Source organism: Bos mutus, chromosome 4 (assembly GCF_027580195.1).
Source record: "Bos mutus isolate GX-2022 chromosome 4, NWIPB_WYAK_1.1, whole genome shotgun sequence".
In the NCBI taxonomy this organism is placed as follows: Eukaryota; Metazoa; Chordata; class Mammalia; order Artiodactyla; family Bovidae; genus Bos; species Bos mutus.
In genome coordinates, this window is record NC_091620.1 from 79,038,569 (window position 1) to 79,064,132 (window position 25,564).

The 25,564-nt window shown below is 34.9% G+C and overlaps 1 protein-coding gene across 1 annotated transcript in view; it reads right to left on the reverse strand.

Annotated features, from left to right (window-relative positions):
- SEMA3C (semaphorin 3C) overlaps nt 1–25,564 on the reverse strand; it is a 207,748-nt gene that overhangs the window by 50,936 nt on the left and 131,248 nt on the right. Inside the window, exons 7-12 of the mRNA XM_005890239.3 lie at nt 22,585–22,704; nt 21,052–21,194; nt 19,194–19,308; nt 16,591–16,660; nt 14,384–14,528; nt 1,431–1,653 (exon numbers count right to left, since the gene is read on the reverse strand). Of these exons, the coding sequence (XP_005890301.1) occupies nt 1,431–1,653; nt 14,384–14,528; nt 16,591–16,660; nt 19,194–19,308; nt 21,052–21,194; nt 22,585–22,704 (816 nt within the window). The remainder of the gene's footprint in view (nt 1–1,430; nt 1,654–14,383; nt 14,529–16,590; nt 16,661–19,193; nt 19,309–21,051; nt 21,195–22,584; nt 22,705–25,564) is intronic.

A 25,564-nucleotide genomic window follows, 5' to 3' on the forward strand; every position in this document is an offset into this window, starting at 1 on the left:
CGACCAATTCAGGAAAAAAAGTTTTTTTAAAAAATGCAAACTCCACAGTAGATGATCTGAATCAAGGCTAAAAGATTGTAGTTATTTATATGAAGACAACATCTTTTGAAAACAGTTTTTAAGCAAACAAAAATTAGTTTCTGCAATCAGTTATGAATTCATTTCATTGTATGAGAAGCAATGGATATAGTTATGATTTTCAATTCATCTTGACAAATATTTACTGAGTTTACCAAGAACTGTAATATATCTAGAAAGAATGACATATCAAGGAGAAATAGAACCTTGAGAGGAATGTGTAGCAATGAATACAAACACGGGGAACTAGATTAAGCATTGATTAAGCAGTCTTATAAGTGAATAAACTGAGTTTGAAGCATGCTGTTTGAAATGTTAATGGGTCATACAACTTCTGTTACCTAATAATAAATTGTAAATACTAACACTGAACTCATGAAATTGCAACGACTAGAGATACACATTTGGGATTTGTTTGCACAGACTAATTAAAACCAAATGAGTGAATGAGATGGCCAAGGAATATGTAAAAAGAAGACTATGGACAGAACCTCAGTAAACACGTACACTCATGGGGAGATGGAAGCCAGACTAATGAAGGGACTGAGAAGGAACTGTTGAAGATAAAGGAAAATTATGTGACTTATGGCTGAAGTAACAAGTAAAGAGTGATTCTACAATATCAAATGATACAAGGGCACGGAGGCATTTTAATGGTTAAAGGATATTGGACTTTCTTATCACGAGAAAACTGAAGACCTTGGCAAAATCAGCAGTACAGCAGAAGTACAGGCCTGATTTCATATGCTGGCATAAGTTTGCTAAGCCAAGGTTTCAGGGGAGGATGAAATGGAAGAATAAAGTTTGTAATAATGTAATTGATATTATATTGATATTACAAATGCATATCTATGGCTGATTCATGTTGATGTCTGACAGAAAACAACAAAATTCCATAAAGCAATTATCCTTCAATTAAAAAATAAACACATTTTAAAAAAGTAAAACAAAAAATTTTAATTGATAAAAGTCATAGAGATGGCAGGAAAGCATAGATATCTTCATGTGTTTATGAAGAGGTCACAGAATTTGTTTTAGCTGAGAGGATACTCATGCTTAAAAATTCCCATCCCTTCATTTATTTCATTATCTTATTTCACTGTATTAGGTGCCAGGAATTGTTTAAGGTGCTTTACATATGGTAATATTAAGCCATTGGATCCTCCCAACAATCCCATAAAGTAATTTATTTTAACTCCATTTTGCAGATGCAGAAACTGAAACACAGGGACATTTAACACCTAAGAGTCAGACAGAAGCAAACACTGGAGTTTTTCTGATTTCAATATCATGCCCTCAACAACCATGTTCTTTTACTACATATTAAGAGTAGTTTTAGCTAAAATACTTACCTGTTCCAAGAAACAGGACATTGTATGTACCATCAGCAGCATTCACTCGATCCACAGCTATTTTTGTGTACTTATAGTCAGTGCCTATACGAACAATCAAAGGCCTTCTATGTACTGGGTAGATGGAATTGTACATGAGGGGGTGGTTCCGAATAAAAGTGACAACGTCATCTGGGAACTCCTTCGTGGTTCGCATATTGGGTGTAAATGCTCCTCCTGGGCACTAAAAAAATATTTTTAAAAGGACTAAGTTAATGCAATTGTAACTTTATGTTAATAATAATCAAAAGACCTCTATTTTTCAAAATACTTAGAAGCTCAAGTTGTTTTAAGTGTATCTGCTACCTATTGAGAAAAAAACAGCATGATTATACATAGCACGATCTGTAGAAAATAAACATACAATATATGTAACTTGATCATTTAAATAGGCCAAGTCCACATAGCCTGTCCTGTTTGTTTTCAGAGTGAAGCTGATGTCATTCGGTTCATGATAAAACTTATCACCTTTCTCATCCATCACTTTTATATTTATCCTGGGCCAGATTCAGTGTTGCTAGGAAAAAAAGGCTCTTGCGGATACAATCTAATGCTGCTATGTGTTAGTTGCTCAGTTGTGTCTGACTCTTTGCCACCCCATGGACTGTAGCCCACCAGGCTCCTCTGTCCATAGAATTCTCCAGGCAAGAATACTGAAGTAAGTCACATTTCCTTCTCCACCAATGAATGCTACTACTGGCTAGAATAAATTAGATTATCATTATCAAATTCAATCAGAATTCTAAGGCAAGAATTTCATTCCATCTGATCCCCTCCCTACCAAAGAGGACTCTCTGAAGTTGGAGCTTGGATTGGATATGGTCAATACACCTGGTAATTTCCCTCTGGAAAACTCCAGTAACTTCCACTACTCTCAGAATAAAATCCCAACAACTAAGCATGACTATAAGCTCCTAAATGTTTGGGCTGCATCGAGTCTACCACGGCCATGGTTCTTGCTCTTCCTGAGCTTCAAGTCAGCTCCCCATCCAGGATCTTAGCACTTGCTGTTCCCTACCTGGATTACTCTTCTCCAGACAACTCCATGGTTTTCTCCATTGCCTCAATCAGTTCTCAGCTCAAAAGTAACTTCCTTTAAGGTGATGATATATAAAAATAGCTCCCCATCACCAATTCTACCCTCTTATTTCCTTAGCTTGCTTTATTTTTTTCACAGCTCTATATACTATGCTATGCTATGCTATGCTAAGTCACTTCAGTCGTGTCTGACTCTGTGTGACCCCATAGACAGTAGCTTACCAGGCTCCCCCGTCCCTGGGATTCTCCAGGCAAGAACACTGGAGTGGGTTGCCATTTCCTTCTCCAATGCATGAAAGTGAAAAGTGAAAGTGAAGTCGCCTAGTCGTGTCTGACTCTTAGCGACCCCATGGACTACAGCTCTATATACCTGTGTGTAATATATTTGTTGTTTGTATCTTTATTGTCTGTTTCTTCCTCTAGAAGGTAAGCTGTGAATTATTCTCAACTGGGTATGTTTTGTTCATTATTTTACCCTCAGACCTATAATAAAGCTGACAAATATTAGATATTTGACAGAGTAGTTGGATGAGTGAAATACTTTATTATATCTGTCATCCAATTTTGGTGTAGGGGTTATATGGAACAGGGGCATTAATTCTGGTGAGGAAGGGAAAGATTCAGAGCATCAGGTATAAAGAGATAGAGAGAAAGCAATAATGAGACCTAAAAATGACTGCAGGACAGTTTCAGCAGTTCTAGCATGACAAGGATTTCCAAGAAGAGGATTCCATTTACAAGTCACCTGAGGACAAACTCAAGGGCAGACTGGGAGGTGCTGAAGCTTGAAACTTGAACACATGCACTAATAGGAGCTGAGTATCAAGTTATATGAACAACGTATAATCTCTTTTAACACATAAAACATTATTTGTCTAACCCTATCAAACACTGTCAATATCTCTACTTTCAGAAACAAAAATACTTGGTTATATATTTTTTTAAACAAAAGCACTACTGCTCTAGTTTTCAATTATCCTCTTTAGAGAGGTACACATTGAAAGGAAAGCAACAAATCAAGCTTCCTGATCAACAGAAATGGGTATAGCATCTGTGGTAAATAGCAAGATGTGATACAGTCAGTAAGAAATGAAAACTACAGTTTATTCAAATGTGGCAGTGAAGACTTATTTCTAGGTGACTGCTCCTATGCAGGAATATAAACAGTGTGGTCAAATTTCAACAGAAAACAGAAATGTGGAATTTTATATAATGGGAATACCAGACTACCTTACCTGCCTCCTGAGAAACCTGTATGCAGGTCAAGAAGCAACAGTTAGAATCAGATATGGAACAACAGACTGGTTCCATATTCGAAAGGAGTATGTCAAGGCTGTATACTGTCACCCTGCTTATGTAACTTCTATGCAGAGTACATCATGTGAAATGCCGGAGTGGATGCAGCACAAGCTGGAATCAAGATTGCCAAGAGAAATAGCAATTACCTCAGATATGCAGATAACATCACCCTAATGGCAGAACGCAAAGAGGAGCTAAAGAGCCTCTTGATGAAGGTGAACGAGGAGAGTGAAAAAGCTGGCCTAAACCCAACTTTTCAAAAAACTGGAAAAAATGGAAATAGTGACAGATTTTATTTTCTTGGCCTCCAAGATCACTGTGGACCACGACTGCAGCCACAAAGTTAAAAGACGCTTGCTCCTTGGAAGAAAAGCTATGATCAAAATAGACAGCATGTTAAAAAGCAGACACATTACTTCGCCAACAAAGGCCCATCTAGTCAAAGATATAGTTTTTCCAGTGGTCATGAAAGGATGTGAGTGTTGGACCCTAAAGAAGGCTGAGCACTGAAGAACTGATGCTTTTGAACTGTGGTGTTGGAGAAGATTCTTAAGAGTCGTTTGGACTGAAAGGAGATCAAACCAGTCAATCCTAAAGGAAATCAATCCTGAATTTTCATTGGAAGGATGGATGCTGAAACTCCAAAACTCTGGCCATCTGATGTAAAGAGCCAACTCACTGGGAAAGACTCTGATGCTGGGAAAGACAGAAGGCAAGAAGAGAAGGGGACAACAGAGGATGAGATGGTTGGATGGCATTGCTGACTCAATGGACATGAATTTGAGCAAACTCCGGGAGATAGTGAAGGACAGGGAAGGCTGGCGTCCTGCAATCCATGGGGTCACAAAGAGTTGGACAAGACTGAGTGACTGAACAACTGCCAAAATTTTAATGTTATCCCAGTGCAAAAAGAAAAACAACTTTAGGGACCAAACAAAACATGGCAACCTCTGGGTTAAATTCATGCAATGGCTATCCTACAATGTCAGTGCTTCTGGGCCATTACTGCCCAGGCAGTCCTACATTTGCAAATTAAGTCTCCACAAACTGAATGTGCTCTCCCTCATTTGAATTGTATCACCCTAATGCAATTTTTAGACTAGCTTTAACCAGTTAACATTACTAGAATATTTTATAGGACCAGTAAATATAGTTCTCTTTTTGTAGAAAGGCATAAGGAGCAATTAAATGACTTCACTAAAGAGAGATAATGAGACAAGTAATAAAACTAAGCTTCTCATTCATTATCCCATTAACGAGACTTTCATCTAGGGTTCATATGCTTGTCTTTTAGGTAAAAGTATTGTATTTAAATATGCATATTTATAAATTAACTACAATAAAAGACCAAACAAGGACAAACAATTCCATGTGAGTATATTCTAAACTGATGAATGTGTTCCATACTTCTGAAAAACGTAGTGCTACGGGTATTTCCTACTGTCATTTGTCACACAAAGTGGAGAAAGGGAAACACAACAACCAGAAGATGCATGAGGATCATGAATTTTCACTGAATGTAAACATGGAAAGTACAAGTGCACGGGCAATTTACATAGCTCCAGCCCTTCAAAAAGCACCACTTAAAGGATGGTTTCCTGAGCTGTCTCCTTAAATATTTGCAAGTATTGTTTTCATAAATTCAAGGATTATCCAAAAGTAGCGTAGATTACTAGGCAATTTCTATAATCTCCAGCTAGCAATCACTTTCATAAGCTTTTATTAAATTACACGTGTCTAGTTTCCTGGTTTTACTTAATGATAATTGAAATTAAGCTAAAAATTATGTTTCAGTTACTCACAACTATAGTTACTAAATGTTGTGTGTGCTCAGTTGCTCAGTTGTGTCTGACTCTTGGTGATCTCTATGGATTGTAGCCCTCCAGGTTCCTCTGTCCATGGGATTTTTCCAGGCAAGAATACTGGAGTGGGTATTTCCTCCTCGAGGGGAACATCTCGACCCAGGGATTGAACCTGCATCTCGGTATCCTGGGTCTCCAGCATTGTCAGACAAATTCTTTACCACTGAACCATCCAGGAAGGCCAGTTATTAAATAGGTAACCCAAATAAATCAACTGAAATCAATTATTTTATATTCATTCAAATGTTCTCCATGTGGGACTTTTATGTTATATTCACAATAAACAAACTTTTTACTTGGAAACAATGTCTCCTAGTAAAAGTTTATTTTCAAAATTACAGAAGAATTCCTTTAGTCAATAATTGATTTTTTCCATTGATTCATGGCCTAAATCTTGCAGATAAGACAAAGAATGAATGACAGTTATGTGACAAGAACGAAATTGATTACCCTTTGTAGACTATCTGGACTTGTGAGTTTGCTCAGTATAAAACTGTCAAGTATAAATAAGATGCAATTAACATATCCCTCACCTTGTGATATATGAAAGCATGTGTATTGAAACCTCAAGAAAATGTTAATACCCACATGCTACTATAAAGTAATAGAGAAGGAAATGGCAACCCACTCCAGTGTTCTTGCCTGGAGAATCCCAGGGACGGGGGAGCCTGGTGGAAGCCTTTGTCCATTAACTGGGCGGCTGTCTCATTCATAGGAAGGATAATTTTGCTCTACAAATAGTCATTAAGTAATTTTGGTTAAACTTCCCCTTCAGGTATTTGTTTTCCTCTAGTTTTAGCTTTCTGTTTATTAAGTGATGATAAGCATTCCTTTCTTTGTGTAAAGACATTTTAAGTGTTTGGATTACTAAAGTGCTAAAGTGAAATGCTAGGAATAATGAGGATACCATGTATCTTATCAGGAAGTATCTCTAATTTCCTTCCTATTCTCAGGTATTTCTATTATACTGGTTTTCAGCATTAATGTGTTCACATATCAATTCATATGTCAATTTTTTGGATAGCTTTTATTCAAAATGCATTTTGAAGCGCTCAGCAGGGGAATTAAGGATAGGAAGCAACCACTGTCTTCTAGACACAAGTGTTCTACTAAGAAAGATGGACATATTCAAAGTAACATAACAATTGTGACATATAATTTAAGATAAATATAAAATAAAAACAGAGTTTCACTCACAATCAATAAGAACCAATATTTTTAAAATGAATTTATTAGAGAAACTTAAGACTGCCAGAGTTAGTGAAGAGGTTTAGAGATTTCAAAAATAGTTTGGAATATTCTGGCAACTATAATGCCTGGAGCAATCCTAAATCATGAATCACAAAATGAAGGGAAGAAGTAGGAGTTGACACTAAAGACAAGCAACAGAAAACAAGGGTAAAACGAATTACAGAAGGAGTAACCAGCACATTCAAAAGGAGCTTGACCTAACACTTGAAGGACATATGGCATATGGATAAATAAATGGACATAAATAAATGATATTCTAGAATCTGGGCTAGTTTCTAGATTAGTCTTTGAAACTTGTGTTCTGAAAGAAATTGATCTTATGTTTAAACCCTTGGTAATCTGGGCCCTTTACTTAAAGTCCAAAGAATTAAATAGCTGAAGACTTGAATTTATGCACCAGCTGGCCCTCATTTTTCTGGTATTTATCCTCCATGACTTAAAAGAGCCCTTTGTTCCAGTCCTACTAGCCCATGCAGAGCTTCTAGGACTCACTGATTAATTTCTATCTTTGCCTTGTAATGTACACAGTAACCTTTGCCTGAAACATCCTTCCTTACTTACTCAAATTATCCACATCAACTACCCTTCAGGGCCGGGTCAATCTCACATATTTTTACATGCCTTTCCAAACTAGACTGTCCCATGACAATCTCTTTTTTCTCTAGATTTCAATAATATTTATCATCTGCTTTATTCACATGCCTTGAATACTTATGTGAAACAATATGTAATTAACTTTTCATGTCTATATGCCTTATGTGTTGAATTTGATTGTAAACTATGCTAACAATGTTTTAAAATGTCTATGAGGAACTGAAATGCTTCTACTGTAAAAACAACCAGAAGATGCACACAATTGACAAAAGTATCAGCAAAAAAGTTTCTCTTTTTCTTCTATTAACTATGTAGATCATACATTTTCTGTGTTCTTTTGCTGCACCAGGTTGTATACCTAGTCAAAGCACAGTGAATGAAGCAGATGGTTCTGGTCCACTTATAAACAGATGTTAAAACTGATCTTTTTTTTTTTTTTTTTAAACTTTACAATATTGTATTAGTTTTGCCAAATATTGAAATGAATTTGCCACAGGTATACATGTGTTCCCCATCCTGAACCCTCCTCCCTCCTCCCTCCCCAAACCCTCCCTCTGGGTCGTCCCAGTGCACCAGCCCTAAGCATCCAGTATCGTGCATCAAACGTGGACTGGCGACTCGTTTCATACATGATATTATACATGTTTCAATGCCATTCTCCCAAATCTTCCCACCCTCTCCCTCTCCCACAGAGTCCATAAGACTGTTCTATACATCAGTGTCTCTTTTGCTGTCTCGTACACAGGGTTATTGTTACCATCTTTCCAAATTCCATATATATGCGTTAGTATACTGTATTGGTGTTTTTCTTTCTGGCTTACTTCACTCTGTATAATAGGCTCCAGTTTCATCCACCTCATTAGAACTGATTCAAATGTATTCTTTTTAATGGCTGAGTAATACTCCATTGTGTATAGCTGAATTCTACCAAAAATTTAGAGAAGAGCTAACACCTATCCTACTCAAACTCTTCCAGAAAATTGCAGAGGAAGGTAAACTTCCAAACTCATTCTATGAGGCCACCATCACCCTAATACCAAAACCTGACAAAGATCTCACAAAAAAAGAAAACTACAGGCCAATATCACTGATGAACATAGATGCAAAAATCCTTAACAAAATTCTAGCAATCAGAATCCAACAACACATTAAAAAGATCATACACCATGACCAAGTGGGCTTTATCCCAGGGATGCAAGGATTCTTCAATATCCGCAAATCAATCAATGTAATATACCACATTAACAAATTGAAAAATAAAAGCCATATGATTATCTCAATAGATGCAGAGAAAGCCTTTGACAAAATTCAACATCCATTTATGACAAAAACTCTCCAGAAAGCAGGAATAGAAGGAACATACCTCAACATAATAAAAGCTATATATGACAAACCCACAGCAAACATTATCCTCAATGGTGAAAAATTGAAAGCATTTCCCCCAAAGTCAGGAACAAGACAAGGGTGCCCACTTTCACCATTACTATTCAACATAGTTTTGGAAGTTCTGGCCACAGCAATCAGAGCAGAAAAAGAAATAAAAGGAATCCAAATTGGAAAAGAAGAAGTAAAACTCTCACTATTTGCAGATGACATGATCCTCTACATAGAAAACCCTAAAGACTCCACCAGAAAATTACTAGAACTAATCAATGACTATAGTAAAGTTGCAGGATACAAAATCAATACACAGAAATCCCTTGCATTCCTATACACTAATAATGAGAAAACAGAAAGAGAAATTAAGGAAACAATTCCATTCACCATTGCAACGGAAAGAATAAAATATTTAGGAATATATCTACCTAAAGAAACTAAAGACCTATATATAGAAAACTATAAAACACTGGTGAAGGAAATCAAAGAGGACACTAATAGATGGAGAAGTATACCATGTTCATGGATTGGAAGAATCAATATAGTGAAAATGAGTATACTACCCAAAGCAATTTATAGATTCAATGCAATCCCTATCAAGCTACCAAAGGTATTCTTCACAGAGCTAGAACAAATAATTTCACGATTTGTATGTAAATACAAAAAACCTCGAATAGCCAAAGCTATGTTGAGAAAGAAGAATGGAACTGGAGGAATCAACCTACCTGACTTCAGGCTCTACTACAAAGCCACAGTCATCAAGACAGTATGGTACTGGCACAAAGACAGAAATATAGATCAATGGAACAAAATAGAAAGCCCAGAGATAAATCCACGCACATATGGACACCTTATCTTTGACAAAGGAGGCCAGAACATACAATGGATTAAAGACAATCTCTTTAATAAGTGGTGCTGGGAAAACTGGTCAACCACTTGTAAAAGAATGAAACTAGAACACTTTCTAACACCATACACAAAAATAAACTCAAAATGGATTAAAGATGTAAGACCAGAAACTATAAAACTCCTAGAGGAGAACATAGGCAAAACACTCCCTGACATACATCAGAGCAGGATCCTCTATGACCCACCTCCAAGAATATTGGAAATAAAAGCAAAAATAAACAAATGGGACCTAATTAAACTTAAAAGCTTCTGCACAACAAAGGAAACTATTAGCAAGGTGAAAAGGCAGCCTTCAGAATGGGAGAAAATAATAGCAAATGAAGCAACTGACAAACAACTAATCTCAAAAATACATAAGCAACTCCTACAGCTCAACTCCAGAAAAATAAATGACCCAATCAAAAAATGGGCCAAAGAACTAAATAGACATTTCTCCAAAGAAGACATACAGATGGCTAACAAACACATGAAAAGATGCTCAACATCACTCATTATCAGAGAAATGCAAATCAAAACCACTATGAGGTACCATTTCACACCAGTCAGAATGGCTGCGATGCAAAAGTCTACAAGCAATAAATGCTGGAGAGGGTGTGGAGAAAAGGGAACCCTCTTACACTGTTGGTGGGAATGCAAACTAGTACAGCCACTATGGAGAACAGTGTGGAGATTCCTTAAAAAACTGGAAATAGAACTGCCTTATGATCCAGCAATTGCACTGCTGGGCATACACACTGAGGAAACCAGAAAGGGAAGAGACACGTGTACCCCAATGTTCATCGCAGCACTGTTTATAATAGCCAGGACATGGAAGCAACCTAGATGTCCATCAGCAGATGAATGGATAAAACTGATCATTTTCATGAGGTTCTGCTTTAACAGTACGGGGTAAGCAAACACAGTCACAGTCTTCTACAGAAGCTTATACACGCTGCATCAGAATAATGTTATATGTTAGCTCAGCCACAGAGAGAATCTGCAGTCTTTGGCTGCCCTTTGAAACATACCAAAGGTGTCCTGTTTCTTCCACAAACTTGTATTACTTATGGAAAAACATTATGACACAATTGGCAGGCTTCTTCCTACTGACTTGGGCTTGCTGGTTGGGACAGTTTGCTAACACAGCTATCAACCCTGCTTTACAAGAAACACCTACAGGGAACATTAGAATGAGGGTATCAGATTTCTGCTAGTGTCATTTCCTTAAGAATCCAGTCATACAGTTATGAGGTTGACCCAGCAACTGGACTACATAGGGAATTAAAGTATGAAGATCGTAGTTGATCTTACATTGGGAGGACTTCAGAGGCAACATTCTTAACCCTAGAGAAAAAGGAATGTTTTGGGTCACTTGGCTGTGAGTCTTCTGGCTACATGAATGGATATTAAACCTTAAAAACCTAGGAAAGAGACATATGCAGACTGCTCTGAGTCAGAGAGCTGACTTCATGGTGTTTTGCTCAGTAAAGGGTGGAGGGACTGAATCTTCAGGAAGGTATGCTTTTCCAGGAGGAGTTCCAGAGGTTATTCCTCCACCCAGCCTTTTTTATTCTCTAAGGATCACTCATCTGACAACATTTTTTTTTTTTAAAGGAGCTTCTGTGATCTCAACACCAGATGTAAGCAACCACATTATAGAAATATGTCTCAAGCACTGACAACTCACTCCCTTTTTTCACGGAGTCTGCTCCAGATGTGTCACTAAGCCCTGGCTTATTTCACACTGCTTTGGAAAAGGAAAAATGCTTATGCTTAGGAGCTCAGAAATAATGCAAAGTGGGACTGTTAGCAGAATTTTCTAATTTGGCAGTGGTTTACTTGCTTTACTAAAAGGAATTATCTACTCTCACATTTTATGTACAATAAAAGTTTGACATGAATGTTTTCCTCACTGTCATTCTCAGAGTCTTTTTGAGCTGCCATTGGGTGAAGAGTCTTATGAGGCACTGTGGGACCAAGGTGGGTGGTTTTCTTCAGGGGAAAAAAAAAATCCTAATTAGTAACATCATCAGTTTTCATGATGTAGGACTCCATCCATGACTGATTTCAAATTGCCACTGTGATCCCTTTGACTGAGATGAGGTGAATGCAATCTCTTCTTGTCAGTCAGGTACAAGCTGACTCAAACCATTATTTACTTGGCATGGCTCTCCTTTATGTGTATCTGAGGTGTTTATCTTAAGGATTTATGGGAGAAAATGGGATTTTATTCAGTTTACAAATCAATTGCTCCTGTATTAATCCCACATGTATTTTGTTCAATAGAATAACTGATGAAAACAAATCCAATCACAGCCATCTCTGAATTTTCTGACTTAAGATGAAACAGTGACTTGATCCAATTCAAATAGCAAGTCATTCTCAAAAATATGACATATCTTTGGACACATTATCAGTGAATAATTTAAAAATACATGAACTACAGTCAATGAAATAATGCGAGCCTTGAGTCATGATGGATTTTGAAAGTTATTCAGCTTCCCCTTCTTTTATATAATTCGCTCAGTTGGTAAAGAATCTGCCTGCAGTGCGGGAGACTGGGTTCAATTCCTGGGTTGGGAAGATCCCCTGGAGAAGGAAATGGCAACCCACTCCAGTATTCTGGCCTGGAGAATCCCATGGACAGAGGAGCCTGGCAGGCTACAGTCCATAGGGTCGCAAGAGTCGGACATGACTTAGAGACGTTTATAAACCACCAACCACCTGTTTCTTATCTAATATACTCTAATACCTAAGATGGATATGGCTCTTGATTTCTTTTCCTTGTGTGATACCAAATAGTTAAATGTTTCTTCCATCTTCTGTTGAGCTATAAGCATCAAAGAGAGATCATTTAAAAGGGGACTATACATTCTATGGTAAGATTTTTTTGCCAGTTATGGTTAACTAGCTTTTTAAAACAAAGTACTTTCATGGATAAGTAGCAATTTTGAGTCTTTCCAAAGTTAATTAGAAGTTAGTAATACACATTTGAGCTTCCTAGCCAGGGAACCAAACCTGAGCTCTTTTAATTTTGAATAAACATCTTCTTTAAAGGCTTATTAGCACATTATTTTTCTTGTCAAAAAATTGACAGCAGTATAATTGAACATGATTAGAAAACAAAGAAATAAATATTATATTGCAAATAAAATCTAATAATAATACAAAAATAAAGTGAATCAGTAGTAAGTAAAACTTATAAGTGACAAATGTCTGAAAGCATACTAACAAAGGGAATTTCATATTTAAATAAGAATGAAAAGTATTTTGTTCAAGTAAATATTATTTTAATAACTTTCCTTTGATTTTTTAAAATAAAATCATTCTTTACTTGTATCCAACCCATTTTATAAATATAAACTTATTTTATGAAATACAAGAATATAAGAGAATTATATTCCCTTGACGGTCAATTGTGTAACATCTCCTCTCAGTGAGAGTGATGTACAACATTTTACAGAGACAGAAACCAGTCAATATTCTAGTCTGCAACACAGCAGTATTATAATTCAAATTAAAAAAAATTAGTAAGACTGTGTTAGTTCCTCAGTCATGTCTGCCTCTTTGAAACCCCATGGACTGTAGTCCATGAGGCTCCTCTGTCCATGGAATTCTCCAGGCAAGAATGCTGGAGAGGGTAGCCATTCCCTTCTCCAGGGGATCTTCCGGACCCAGGGATTGAACCTACATCTCCTGCATTGCAGGCAGATTCTTTACTGTCTGAGCCACCATGGTCTTCCCAGGTGGATCCTCTGGAGAAGGAAACGGCAACCCACATCAGTATTCTTGCCTGAAGAATTCCATGGCCAGAGGAGTCCGGTGGACTGCAGTCCGTGGGATCACAGAGTCAGACATGACTTACCACATGCATGTGCGTGTACACAGACACACACACACACACACACACAGTAAGACTATGACCAATGTCCTGGAAAAACTCAGTTCCAATCTGCCTGTACCTTGAGCTGGAAAAGGTAGTTTTCAATCTACCCCTTAATAGAACAATGCTTCAAGACATGGTTATATTTGAATAACTCAAAACTTTTTATTTGAATTATAACCTCACTTTCATTGTCATTATTTGCTCACAAATACCATTTTATTTCCTTGAGAAATATACAATACATAATTTTTAACTAAATATATTCCTAAAATTGAAATAGCTTTGCAGATTGATTACTAAATTAATTCTCACATGAGGATAATTTTATTAAAATAGATGAGATTTCTTAATATAAGAAAAATTGAGAAAAGCAACTTGAATTCAAATTAGTAGACCGCCTCCAAAATGTTACCATTTTCCAAGCTATGGTTTCTATGCCATTAAAATTAGGAAAATATCTCTTCCCTATCTAACATATCCAGCTGTCTTAAAATATAAATGAGATTTTATTATTAATATCAAGAGCATTTAGGAAAAAATTGTATAGAATTCTATAACATGCATATTTGTAAAATCCCAAGTATAAGAACTCATCCAGTGAAACATTATACCAGTAGGTCTATGTTTGTATTTAATTAACATCAACATGATATTCATTTCTCAATAAGCTATATCTTTTTAAAAAGTAAAGTAACAAAAAAAATTTGCTGGATACTTACAGTTCCAGGGCGAGGATACGGAATTCTCCCCTGGTAGGAAATCAGCTGATGATTGGGCCCTTCTTTGTGTGCAAAAGGCCCATTAAACACAGTCTGTATATCAGAGAAATGATACACACATACTGCTGATCCTTTAAAAACTGAGCTGAAAAAAAAAGAAAACAGAAAAATATTAATTTTACTATTTCCTAAATTTAAAAGTGATTGTATTGGTCATAATGTTGTGCGCCTGAAATCATCACAACATTGTCAACCAACTATGCGTGCTCAGCGGCTTCAGTAGCGTCTGCTTCCTTGTGACCCCATGGACCATAGCCCACCAGGCTCTTCTGTCCATAGGGTTCTCCAAGCAAGAATATTGGAGTGGGTTGCCATTTCTTCCCTCCAGGGGATCTTCCAACCCAGGAATTGAGCCCATGTCTCCTTAGTCTCCCATTTTGCAGGTAGATTCTTTACCACTGAGCCACCGGGAAAGCCCAATTGCAATGTAAAATAAATAGTTAACTAATACAATTATGTAAAATTTTAAAATAAAATAAAATTTAAAAAAAATCTTTAATAGTAAAAAAATAAATAAATTAATTAATAAATAGATAAATAAATGTAAATACAACTTAAAAATAAATGGCAAAATCAATGATAAAAAGTTGAATGTTATGCTACACAAGTTAAGCAAAAAAACTTTTGAAATAGCCATTGATATAAAAAGCATTAAGACATTTATTTATAGTCATCCATGAATACAGTAGACATTAAGTTATAAAAAAGTACTCAATGAATCTGGCCCAAAATATAGAACAAATCAAAATAATTTCTAAGTGGTTTGTCTTGGCACCAAAAAAAGAATTGATGATTTATTAAAAAATATGATTTGAATTCTGTCACTATTGATACAGCCTATCATAATTTAACTCACAAAATAAATCTTACTGATAAGGGAACACTCTATCTCCTTGTCTTAAGATTATTTTAATGTAAAAGTGCTCTTATAATGTCCTAAGTGGTAGTTAGAGAAATTGTTGTAAATGTTCCCTATTAGTCACAGAAGAAAACAACAGGGGTCAAAAAAGTTTCATTAAATTACCCTAAGTCAGAAAAACTCAGAAAATTTATTTGTATCCTTACTGAAAACTATTTCCATTGTCATTGGGCAGATGGACTGAAACCAACATTTTTCTGACTCACATGTTTTTCTTAAATTAGATGCCTCATGGGAAACTTATGTGCCCATTGAAAGAACCAAGATATATTATTAATCGTTAGCATCAATAGAAATGACAATTAAAATTTTCCCCTGTTAGTTATTGGTGTTGGGAAATAACTTTTTTGATTCAAATTTTTTTTTCTTAAGAATTTAGTTATTTTGCTTTGTTAATTCTTAGGGATTTAAATCAAGAATTTTTTTTCCTGTTAATTTTTTTCCCTTTTAAACTCACCACCCCAAAGGACATGTTTTTAGATATCTTATAGGGCAAAGTAAATATGATTTATAATCAATTTTACTTTGAATGGTTCATCAAAGTTGAAAATTATACCATGTTTCCTCCACTAGAGAAGAACAGTAAAATGTTTAGATTTTCATTTTGTGGTTGATTGTCTAAGGAAAAGTACATTCTAAATTGGTCATAAGACAAATGGAGTATGGTACTGAATGCTGGTTAATATTTCTGGCATAAAATAGTACACAGGAAAACATACAGGAAAGGATGAGCATATGCTGGACAGTCTTGAAGTCTGTGATAACTGAGATTGGTATTTCTGATATATTAGAAAACAAGCTATTTTCAAAAATATGAAATACTGTCACATGGAAGATGAAAACTGTTTCAGTGTGTTGATAGTCCACACTTTAGATTACTCCTGAAATAAAAATTAAAATTGAAATGCCAAGTTCTATTTGGATCATGAGTCTTCAAGTTATTTCCTTAAAACAATGTAACTTATATACATTATCTCTGCATTGTAGCTCATATCTTCCTTTCTTTGAGGAAAAAATTATATAATTACTACAAATACTCCATATAAAACTATTTCGAAAGTGTGAGTTCCACTTAAATACATTTAGTAATTAAACAAAATTAATAAAATGAGAGGGTTGCCTCCTAAGTTCTACATAAAATTAAAGAGTTGAAAGAATGTTTTTATAATTACTATTACTCAATAAAGGTTATTGTTTAACTCATAAAATTTATTTGTTTAATAATTACCTTGATGTTGTAAAAATGCCATACACTAGCGTTGTCCTTGGGTTATCCATTTCCAGCAGAAACACATCCTCTGTAAGAGGGAAAAATAATTTTTTAAAGTTTCCAAATATTTAAAAAATTTACCCTAAGAGAACAATTTCAACTATGAAAAGTATTATTCAGAAAGATATTCCTGCAGCATTATTATAATTTGACAGGAACTAAAAGATAAGCACTTGGTAAAATAAATAAAATATTCAGTTCAGTCACTCAGTCGTGTCCGACTTTTGCAATCTCATGGACTGCAGCACGCCAGGCTTCCCTGTCCATCACCAACTCCCAGAGCTTACTCAAATTCATGTTCATTGAGTCAGTGATGCCATCCAACAATCTCATCCATCTCATCCTCTGTTGTCCCCTTCTCCTCCTGCCTTCAATCTTTCCCAGCATCAGGGTCTTTTCCAAGGAGTCAGTCCGTCACATCAGGTGGCTGAAGTATTGGAGTTTCAGCTTCAGCATCCATCCTTCCAGTGAATATTCAGGATTGATTTCCTTCAGGATTGACTGGTTGATGTTCTTGCTGTCCAAGGGACTCTCAAGAGTCTTCCCCAACACCACAGTTCAAAAGCATTAATTCTTCAGTGCTCAGCTTTCTTCATAGTCCAACTCTCACATCCATATATGACTACTGGAAAAACCACAGGTTTGACTAGATGGACCTTTGTGGGCAAAGTAATGTTTCTGCTTTTTAATATGCTGTCTAGGTTGGTCATAGCTTTTCTTCCAAGGAGCAAGCATCTTCTAATTTCATGGCTGCAGTCACCATCTGCAGTGATTTTGGAGCCCAAGAAAATAAAGTCTGTCACCGTTTCCATTGTTTCCCCATCTATTTGCCACGAAGGGATGGGACTGAATGCCATGATTTTAGTTTTTTGAATAAATACAAAAAGAATTTTTGAGGACTATTACCTTATGGAAACATGTTAATAAAATAATATTAAGTAGAAGAGACATAACAGTATTTAATATGAGCTAGAACCATGTAAACCTTTAAACTATACATCAAAATACAAGAAGATGACCAGTGAGTATTTCTGGTTGACAAACCTACAGAAATTTTTATCTTTCTTCTTTTTTTCCTGAAATTTCTAAATATCCTTTAATGATAAAATACTACTTTTTTAATTCAAAAAGTATTACAAATCTCAATTTCTTTTTAACCTAGGGTTAGAATTTGAACATGGAAGAAAAGTTTTTCACAATGACTTTATAAAGTAAGATCTTTTGTCTTTCAGTCAAAATTGCTATAATTATTTTAAACTATATGGAGGCAAAAGGAAAATTACAGATGGTGAGGTGCAAGTGCAACAAATGACAGAATCTGGGAGTAGATTTCTGATAGCAAATCTCAATAATAACCAATTGTTATAAATACAAGAAATATCTGGATTTAGGGACCTTTTTGCAAATAACATTCTTGCTGACCAATACAAAGAAAGATGTATTTTTATTCACAATAAAGTTAGGACATCTTAAGTAATAAAGTGATAACCACTAGTCTCTCTATATGTGAACAAAGGTTGGCACTGTAGCTCCCCCTAAAATAAGGAGAAACTGAAACATTCCAAGTCAGTGAAACATAAACATACAATACTGGTAAAGAATTCTGGAGGAAATAGTGACTAGGTTATAACACAAAATCGTACTTAAAGCCTTTTTTCTAGAAAAACTGAAGTAGAAATTTGTGTTTCTATGATCCACATAATGGCTTTTCAGGAGACCAAATGTCTATTTCAGTTGTTGTAACTGCTAGAACCATATTTGCACATGAATTTGAGCAAACTCAGGGAGATAGTGGAGGGCAGAGAAGCCTGGTGTGCTGCAGTCCATGAAGGAGCAAAGAGTTGGACTTGATTTAGTGACTAAACAACAACAGAATCATATTGTAACACCTTTTTATTACTTACCTCATCGACCATTTTATACATTAATGAATTAAAGCAAAATAAAAATCATTTCTAAACATAACTTGGTCAACATGATACTATGATATGTACCAAGTTATTCTGGTTAAAAAGAGAACTGTTCCTTGGTAGAAAGGAATCAGATTGTCCTTATTTGACTTGGAATATATAACCCTTCTCATGTCGCACACACTAAGAATATTTAGTCCCAGTGTCACTAAGAAGAACTAAAACTGGAGAATAAGTCTAATTTCCACTCTGACACTTCTCTAACCTTTAATTCTATTCATTAACTGTAGTAAAAACGTATAGCTATATTTTCATGAAAATTGATTTTAAACTAGAATATCAGAATTCAAACATGTATGAAATACACAACCATTTTAAAAAACCACAAGCATATTATTACTTATATATAAATTATACAAGTTCTTCTCTCTGTCGGTCTCTATGAAACATATACAAACACACATCCAGAACACACTGATCTATATATCATGGTGGATTCAATGAACTATATGTTTCAGCAGTGCACTTAGGGGTAAGAAAGATTTAAAAACTACTTCAGGAGATTCATGAGTAGTACCCAGATCATTAATTCAGAATTGTAGACTGTACAAACTCTCTTTCAAAATCATTTTAAATCTCACATTTATGTACCTAATTCATCAAAGTGTGTCTCTGGGCCATCTTCATCAGTTACCGAGCACACCAGCCTCGCTTTTAAGAAAGTCGTCCACTTGTTGACAAGGCTGCGCAGTCCACCCGTGTCATTCTGAAATCATTTTGAAAACATATTTCAGACCGCTTAAATAGACACTGAAATGTATTTAAAATTTAATTTAGATTCTTATTATTTGGGGATTTGTTATCATCTGAAGGATGAAAATGTTAACCAAATCTGCATGTCAATAAAGAGGAATAGTTGTTATATGCTGCTGCTGCTGCTGCTGCGAAGTCGCTTCAGTCGTGTCCAACTCTGTGCGACCCCATAGACAGCAGCCCACCAGGCTCCCCCTTCTCTGGATTCTCCAGGCAAGAACACTGGAGTGGGTTGCCATTTCCTTCTCCAATGCATGAAAGTGAAAAGTGAAAGTGAAGTCGCTCAGTCATGTCCGACCCTCAGCGACCTCATGGACTGCAGCCTACCAGGCTCCTCCATCCATGGGATTTTCCAGGCAAGAGTACTGGAGTGGGGTGCCATTGCCTTCTCCAAGTTGATATATAGTAAGTCTTAAAAAATAGTTATACTGTTATTCTTCTATTTTCAGTTCAACTGAAAATGTATCAAAATGAATTGAATAAACACATATATCTCAAAGCTTTCTAAATATCTCACTGTCTTCAACACAAACATAAATTAATGTATACAGGGAATCTGGCTGATTCTACAGTGGTCAGGAGAGTGGGTTTATACTTATGCCAAGTAGTTCCCATTACTTCTATTTTCCTGCCTTCATTTCTTTGCATTATTATTTAATTCTTAGTATTTCAAATCAGATGATTTATATGCATATTTCTCTGCTTAGGGCAGAGAAAACGGTATTTGGATCATTCACAAATAGTCTCTATCTATAATATTTTTTTCTGTACACCCTAAAACCTTTTACGTCAGCAGGTGGTCTTACCGCCTTGTTCCAGATGACTGAAAAGGAGATGAGCTCCACAATCAGTGGAATATTGCAGCACTTTAAATTATACTACTTTAAACATTAAATGCTTTAAGAAATGCTTGTGTACAAAAGATGCTAATCATAAATACATCAGGACAAGCCTTTAATACTCCTATGTGAGAAGACATCATGAGTTTTTTTTGAGTTGCGGGCTCCCCAGATGTCTCAGTGGTAAAGAACCTGTCCTCCAATGCAGGAGACGAGGGTTTGATCCCTGGGTGGGGTTAGATCCCCTGGAGAAGGGAATGGCTATCCACTCCCATATTCTTGCCTGGGAAATTCCAGTTACAGAGGAGTCTAGCTATAGTCCATTGGGTCGCAAAAGAGTTGGACATGACTTAGCAACTAAACAACAACAACAACATGTATACTTACTGTTGATTAACAAGAACATTTTGATCACAGTTTGTAATTAGAACTGTATTTTAATTAAGCATTTAATTAAGCATTTCTTAAGTTCACTATTGTAGACAATTCCTCAATATTTGTCTTTTACTGTTGTTTTGCTGTATTCAGAAGAACTGCTCTATTTCTTTCTATAGTATACAATTTAGCAATTTTTTAAAATATTAATACATTAAATGCAAAAGCAAAATTAATAAAAACTAATAATTTTTATAAAATCATGGCCAAGCTATTTCCTTGTATTGATTTTTTATTGAAATAGTATGCTTATCTCATATGACTAATGTGAAAAAACATTAAGTCTAAATGTATCCTTTTAAGATTTTATTAATTGGTAATAGTAGATAATAAAAATAGGAAGATAAACTTTTGGAAAAAGAAAATGTGTTTATGAAATATTAATTTCTTACTCTTCAAATTAGAACAACTTTAATACTTACAGGACATATTCTAGCAATCATGGAATGAATCTGTTTTGTACTTCTGCTATTGTCAGTCAGTTTCTCTTTGAAGAAGAAATACACCTTAGCATCATTTGGATCAGTCCCATCTGGTATGACATGTGCATCCACAAACATAGGTTCTAGAAAAAAATACAAAGATGATATATATAGTCATGATGAAAACCCTTCTACTCTCCATCCATGTAGACCACAGACACGTGCTTTCTCCATCTTTGGTATAAAGGAACAATTCAACATTCACAGGCGAAAAATCTAAAAGCAATTAATTATATTCCCTAAACATACTGCATTTGGAATGTCAAGTGCCACAAAGTACAGCTATAATATTATAGCTTAAACTATTTTCCTCTGTTTGCAATACATTCTGAAAGTACAGTAATTGCAAAATTCGTGCCTTGATGAGTTTTAAAAAATTGAAGTTTTCTACCAGCCATTTCCCATGGGATCTGATAGCCATTTCACAGAAAAAAAAGTTTGTTTTTAAATGTGTGGCTTTCAATCTAGTGCATATAAATTCAAATTCACAGAGCAGAATGAAGAGTTCAGAGTCCAAGATCTGAAAAACACATTTTTCTTAAAATACAGCATATGAAATGAAGGAGAAACTTTTCAAGACAAAAAATGCAGTCATTTGAAAGCATAGAAGGATTCCTTATTTCAAGAACAAAACGACCTTTAGAATACTCTATTTCCAGATGTACTGGAGGAAAAATTTGAAGAAGTAAATGGACAATCAATGCCTTCTTATGCTGGTCTATGAGTGGAATAGGATGCTCAACTATAGTGATTCATGCTTAACTGTGCAAGGTTGAGTGAATTGCCAAATTTAAGGTCAGTTTAAACTATCCCCAGGGTGAAACGACAAAGATCTTAGCAGTTTCTTCCTCTTCTAAACAATAGCAACTTTTTGGAATTGTTCATTAAAGTCAAATGAGCACTTTTCATCATGTGAATTCCATGTGACCCTCAAATTAGAAACATCTGAATACTGAATATAATAAAATTATCATACTTATGGTTTCCACAAATTATTGGTTAATTTGTGAGAAAAATAGTATATACTACTTTTATAGCTTTAGAATCTAAGCATAAAACAATTAGGAAGAGCTTCTAAATAAGCCCTACTCATTATATCTGTCATAAATTTAGGAAAAAATTTAGATTTGGCATTAAAATATAAAAGCAGACCAAATGAATAAATGACACTTCATTGTAATATGTTACAATTAAACAACTGGAGAAGATTCTTATCTATAGGTACATATGATGAGCATCACTGTCATTTTATTATTAATATATCCTATGATAATTCTATAATTGTTAATAAAAAGTTACAATGTGAAAGCTGGATCATTTCATTCATATATTTAGCCTAAATATTTAAAACCACAGAGTACAAAACTGTTGTCACTCATAATTTTTTAACAATTTTAATGTAATTTTCATTATGAAATTAAACAAAGTAGTTTAAAGTCTGATTCTCAAAAAATGAATAAAGTGTTATTTTACCACTTAGCCATTTGGAATTGTGTTGATCAGTTCTGACTGCATTCCTCTTGGTTAAACTTCGAAAAATAGCTGCATCTGTCCCCATGAAATCTATATACATTCCAGAGAAAAGCTCTTCATCTATGAAAAAGCAAATGTTAACAAAATTAAAAGCAAATCAAATGTTTTAAATGGTATTTTAAAAATCTACTTATTAGATCATGACATATATTACAGAGTGTTTAAGTTACTAATTGCTTTCCATTGTCCACCAAATAAAAAAAACTGGATAAAGTTTAATCTGGTCTCATATATAATGACCAAAACAATGTTTCCTATATAGAGATGAATTCCTCTGCCTGACTTAGCTACACTAAATACCTATGTTCATATAGTGTGTATCAGTAATGGCAGAAATAATACATAAATAAAAAAAGAAATGACTTACTGATTACTTGTTTAATAAGTAAAAACATACTCTAAGAATCAGAAAACTTGATTTCCAATTCTGGCAGGAATTAACAAACTGGAAATCGGGGATAAATCATTTAGCACCCTGAATCTCAATCTTCTATGGGAACTGGATTATGATCAGATAATTCTTGCTGTATATTAAAAACTCTATGATTACACAATTTCATGATTAAAAGTATATGTTTTGTTCTTTGATGCTAGAAGGTTTCTATAAGGTAAACAAAGTGCTACTTTATCAATTGTGACACATAACATATTAACATTATGTTAATAATATAATACAATTTTAATAAGCCATCTACAGCTTAACACATTAACTCATATAAAATAAAATTTAAAGACAAGAAAAGAGATATTTTAAGATTGAATTAATTTATCATTTTTATTGACAAAAATAAGATACCCTAACTTGTATGTGCATAACATTCGACATTTTGTTTCTTTGTTAACTGACTGACATTAATTTTTAGTCTAGTAAGGAGAGTAAATAGCAAATTGGTATGTGTGACTTTTTTGTACAAAACAATAGTTAAGTTGAAAAAATAATAAAGTTTATCAGGTCTGGCCCACTGACCTACCAAGCATCTGATGTTCTAGAATTACTCCCCTGGCCACTTCAGATTGTGGTCATTTTGACAGAACTGAAACATTTTAAAGCATTCTAAGCTCACTGTTTAGTAATAAGCAATACCAGTTGGATTAGGATAGAATGAAGAATGGAATGTTTTCAGTATGTGCTCACCAGGTCACAGACTGGACCCCTACCAGTTAGCAAGTGGGTACGTCAGGCATTGTGCTGCCTTTTTGCTTCCTAGTAGAGAGCTGAAGTCCATGGGAACAGATTATAGGGAGACAACGAAAAAAGGTGTATGAAAGGATTTTGAGCAATTAGGTTTCTTTATAATTTTGTGAACATTTGTGTAGCATCTATGCAAGTATTCTGTAGATACAATGATTGTTAAATTGAGATAACTTTGTAATTAATTATTTCACAGCTTTGTTATATCCAATTATGCCCCCAAAAAGTAGATTATACATTTCTGATATTCAATAGATTTATTAGCACAGCTCTGAATTATAATCTCCTATCTGTTTACAGGAAGAAAAAAAAAAGGACACTCAGAGGATGGTTTATTGTGGAGAGGACTGCTTCTAATCCTACTGCATACCACTCTTTTAGCTTTGTCTTAAACAAAGGGCTTCCTTGGTGGCTCAGAGGTAAAGAATCTACCTGCCAATACAGGAGAATTGGGTTTGATCCCTGGGTTGGGAAGATTTCCTGGAAAAGGAAGTGGCAACCTACAGCAGCATTCTTGTGTGGGAAATCCCATTGACAGAGGAGCCTCAAGGATTACAATCAATGGGGTCACAAAAGAGTCGGACATGACTAAGTGACTAAACAATAAACATTACAAAAGAATTAGATGGCTGATCTGTGTTGTATGGCGGAAACCAAAACAACATTGTAAAGCAATTTTCCTCCAATTAAAAATAAAGAAATGAAAATAAGATTATTTAAAAAGAGTTAGATGGTTAATTGGCTTCATTTCCTGTCATAAATTCTCAGTAAGTTTAACAGCAAGTTAAAATAATAAAGTTTCTGCTTTATTAAATAGTTAATTAATAGTTAATTAACGTCACTTTGGAAATAATTTTAAGAGTGGAAAATTTTTTTACTTGCTCCTTTTAAACTTTAATCCAAAAATACTTTGATTTCCAGTTGTACTTCCACTGACTAAAAAATATCTCAAGAGGTTTTGGATAGGTTCCTTAATAAGAGATGTCATCTGACTTCGATGTGCTACAACAATTACTAAAAATAGCAAAAGAACACTAGCGTGTTGGGCCAGATGCCGTGCTATATTGTGAAATTTGAAATTCTTCTAATTCTCAACATTTCTTGGCACTTTAATATTTTAACCAAGTTATATAGTGGATTGCAATTGAACAGAAATGGTAAAACATCAAATGGCAAAGTGAGATGGCTACACAAATGAAATGCACAATATTGGAGACAATATTACAGAGATAATCAATGGAATAAATAAAATGATAAATACAAGGTTATAAAATTTCATGCTCTTTTTAGTTTCAGCTAAGTTAAGCAAATTGTTTAATGATTTTCTTTGATAGTAAAAATCTTGTTAATCAAAATATTAAAAAGTATAGTACAAGAACATGAGCCTAGGAATCAAAGCCTCAGGTCTTTGAAAAATGAAGACTAATTATTATCTTCATTTTGTAAATGAATCCAACTCTTTAAGGGCAAAACTATTACATGACTTATCATAGTTTAACAGAAAAATTTATAATGTCTTGTTTTAACTCTTTTTTGTCCTAAATAATACTTGAGAAGATAAAATTCTAGTATCAGTGTTAACAATAATGTTGAATTTCTAAGTTTAGAAATTCATAGCATTTAACTTGAAATAAGTGAAAACTTCTTATATTTATCTGCTGCTGCTGCTGGTAAGTCACTTCAGTCGTGTCCAACTCTGTGCGACCCCAGAGAGGGCAACCCACCAGG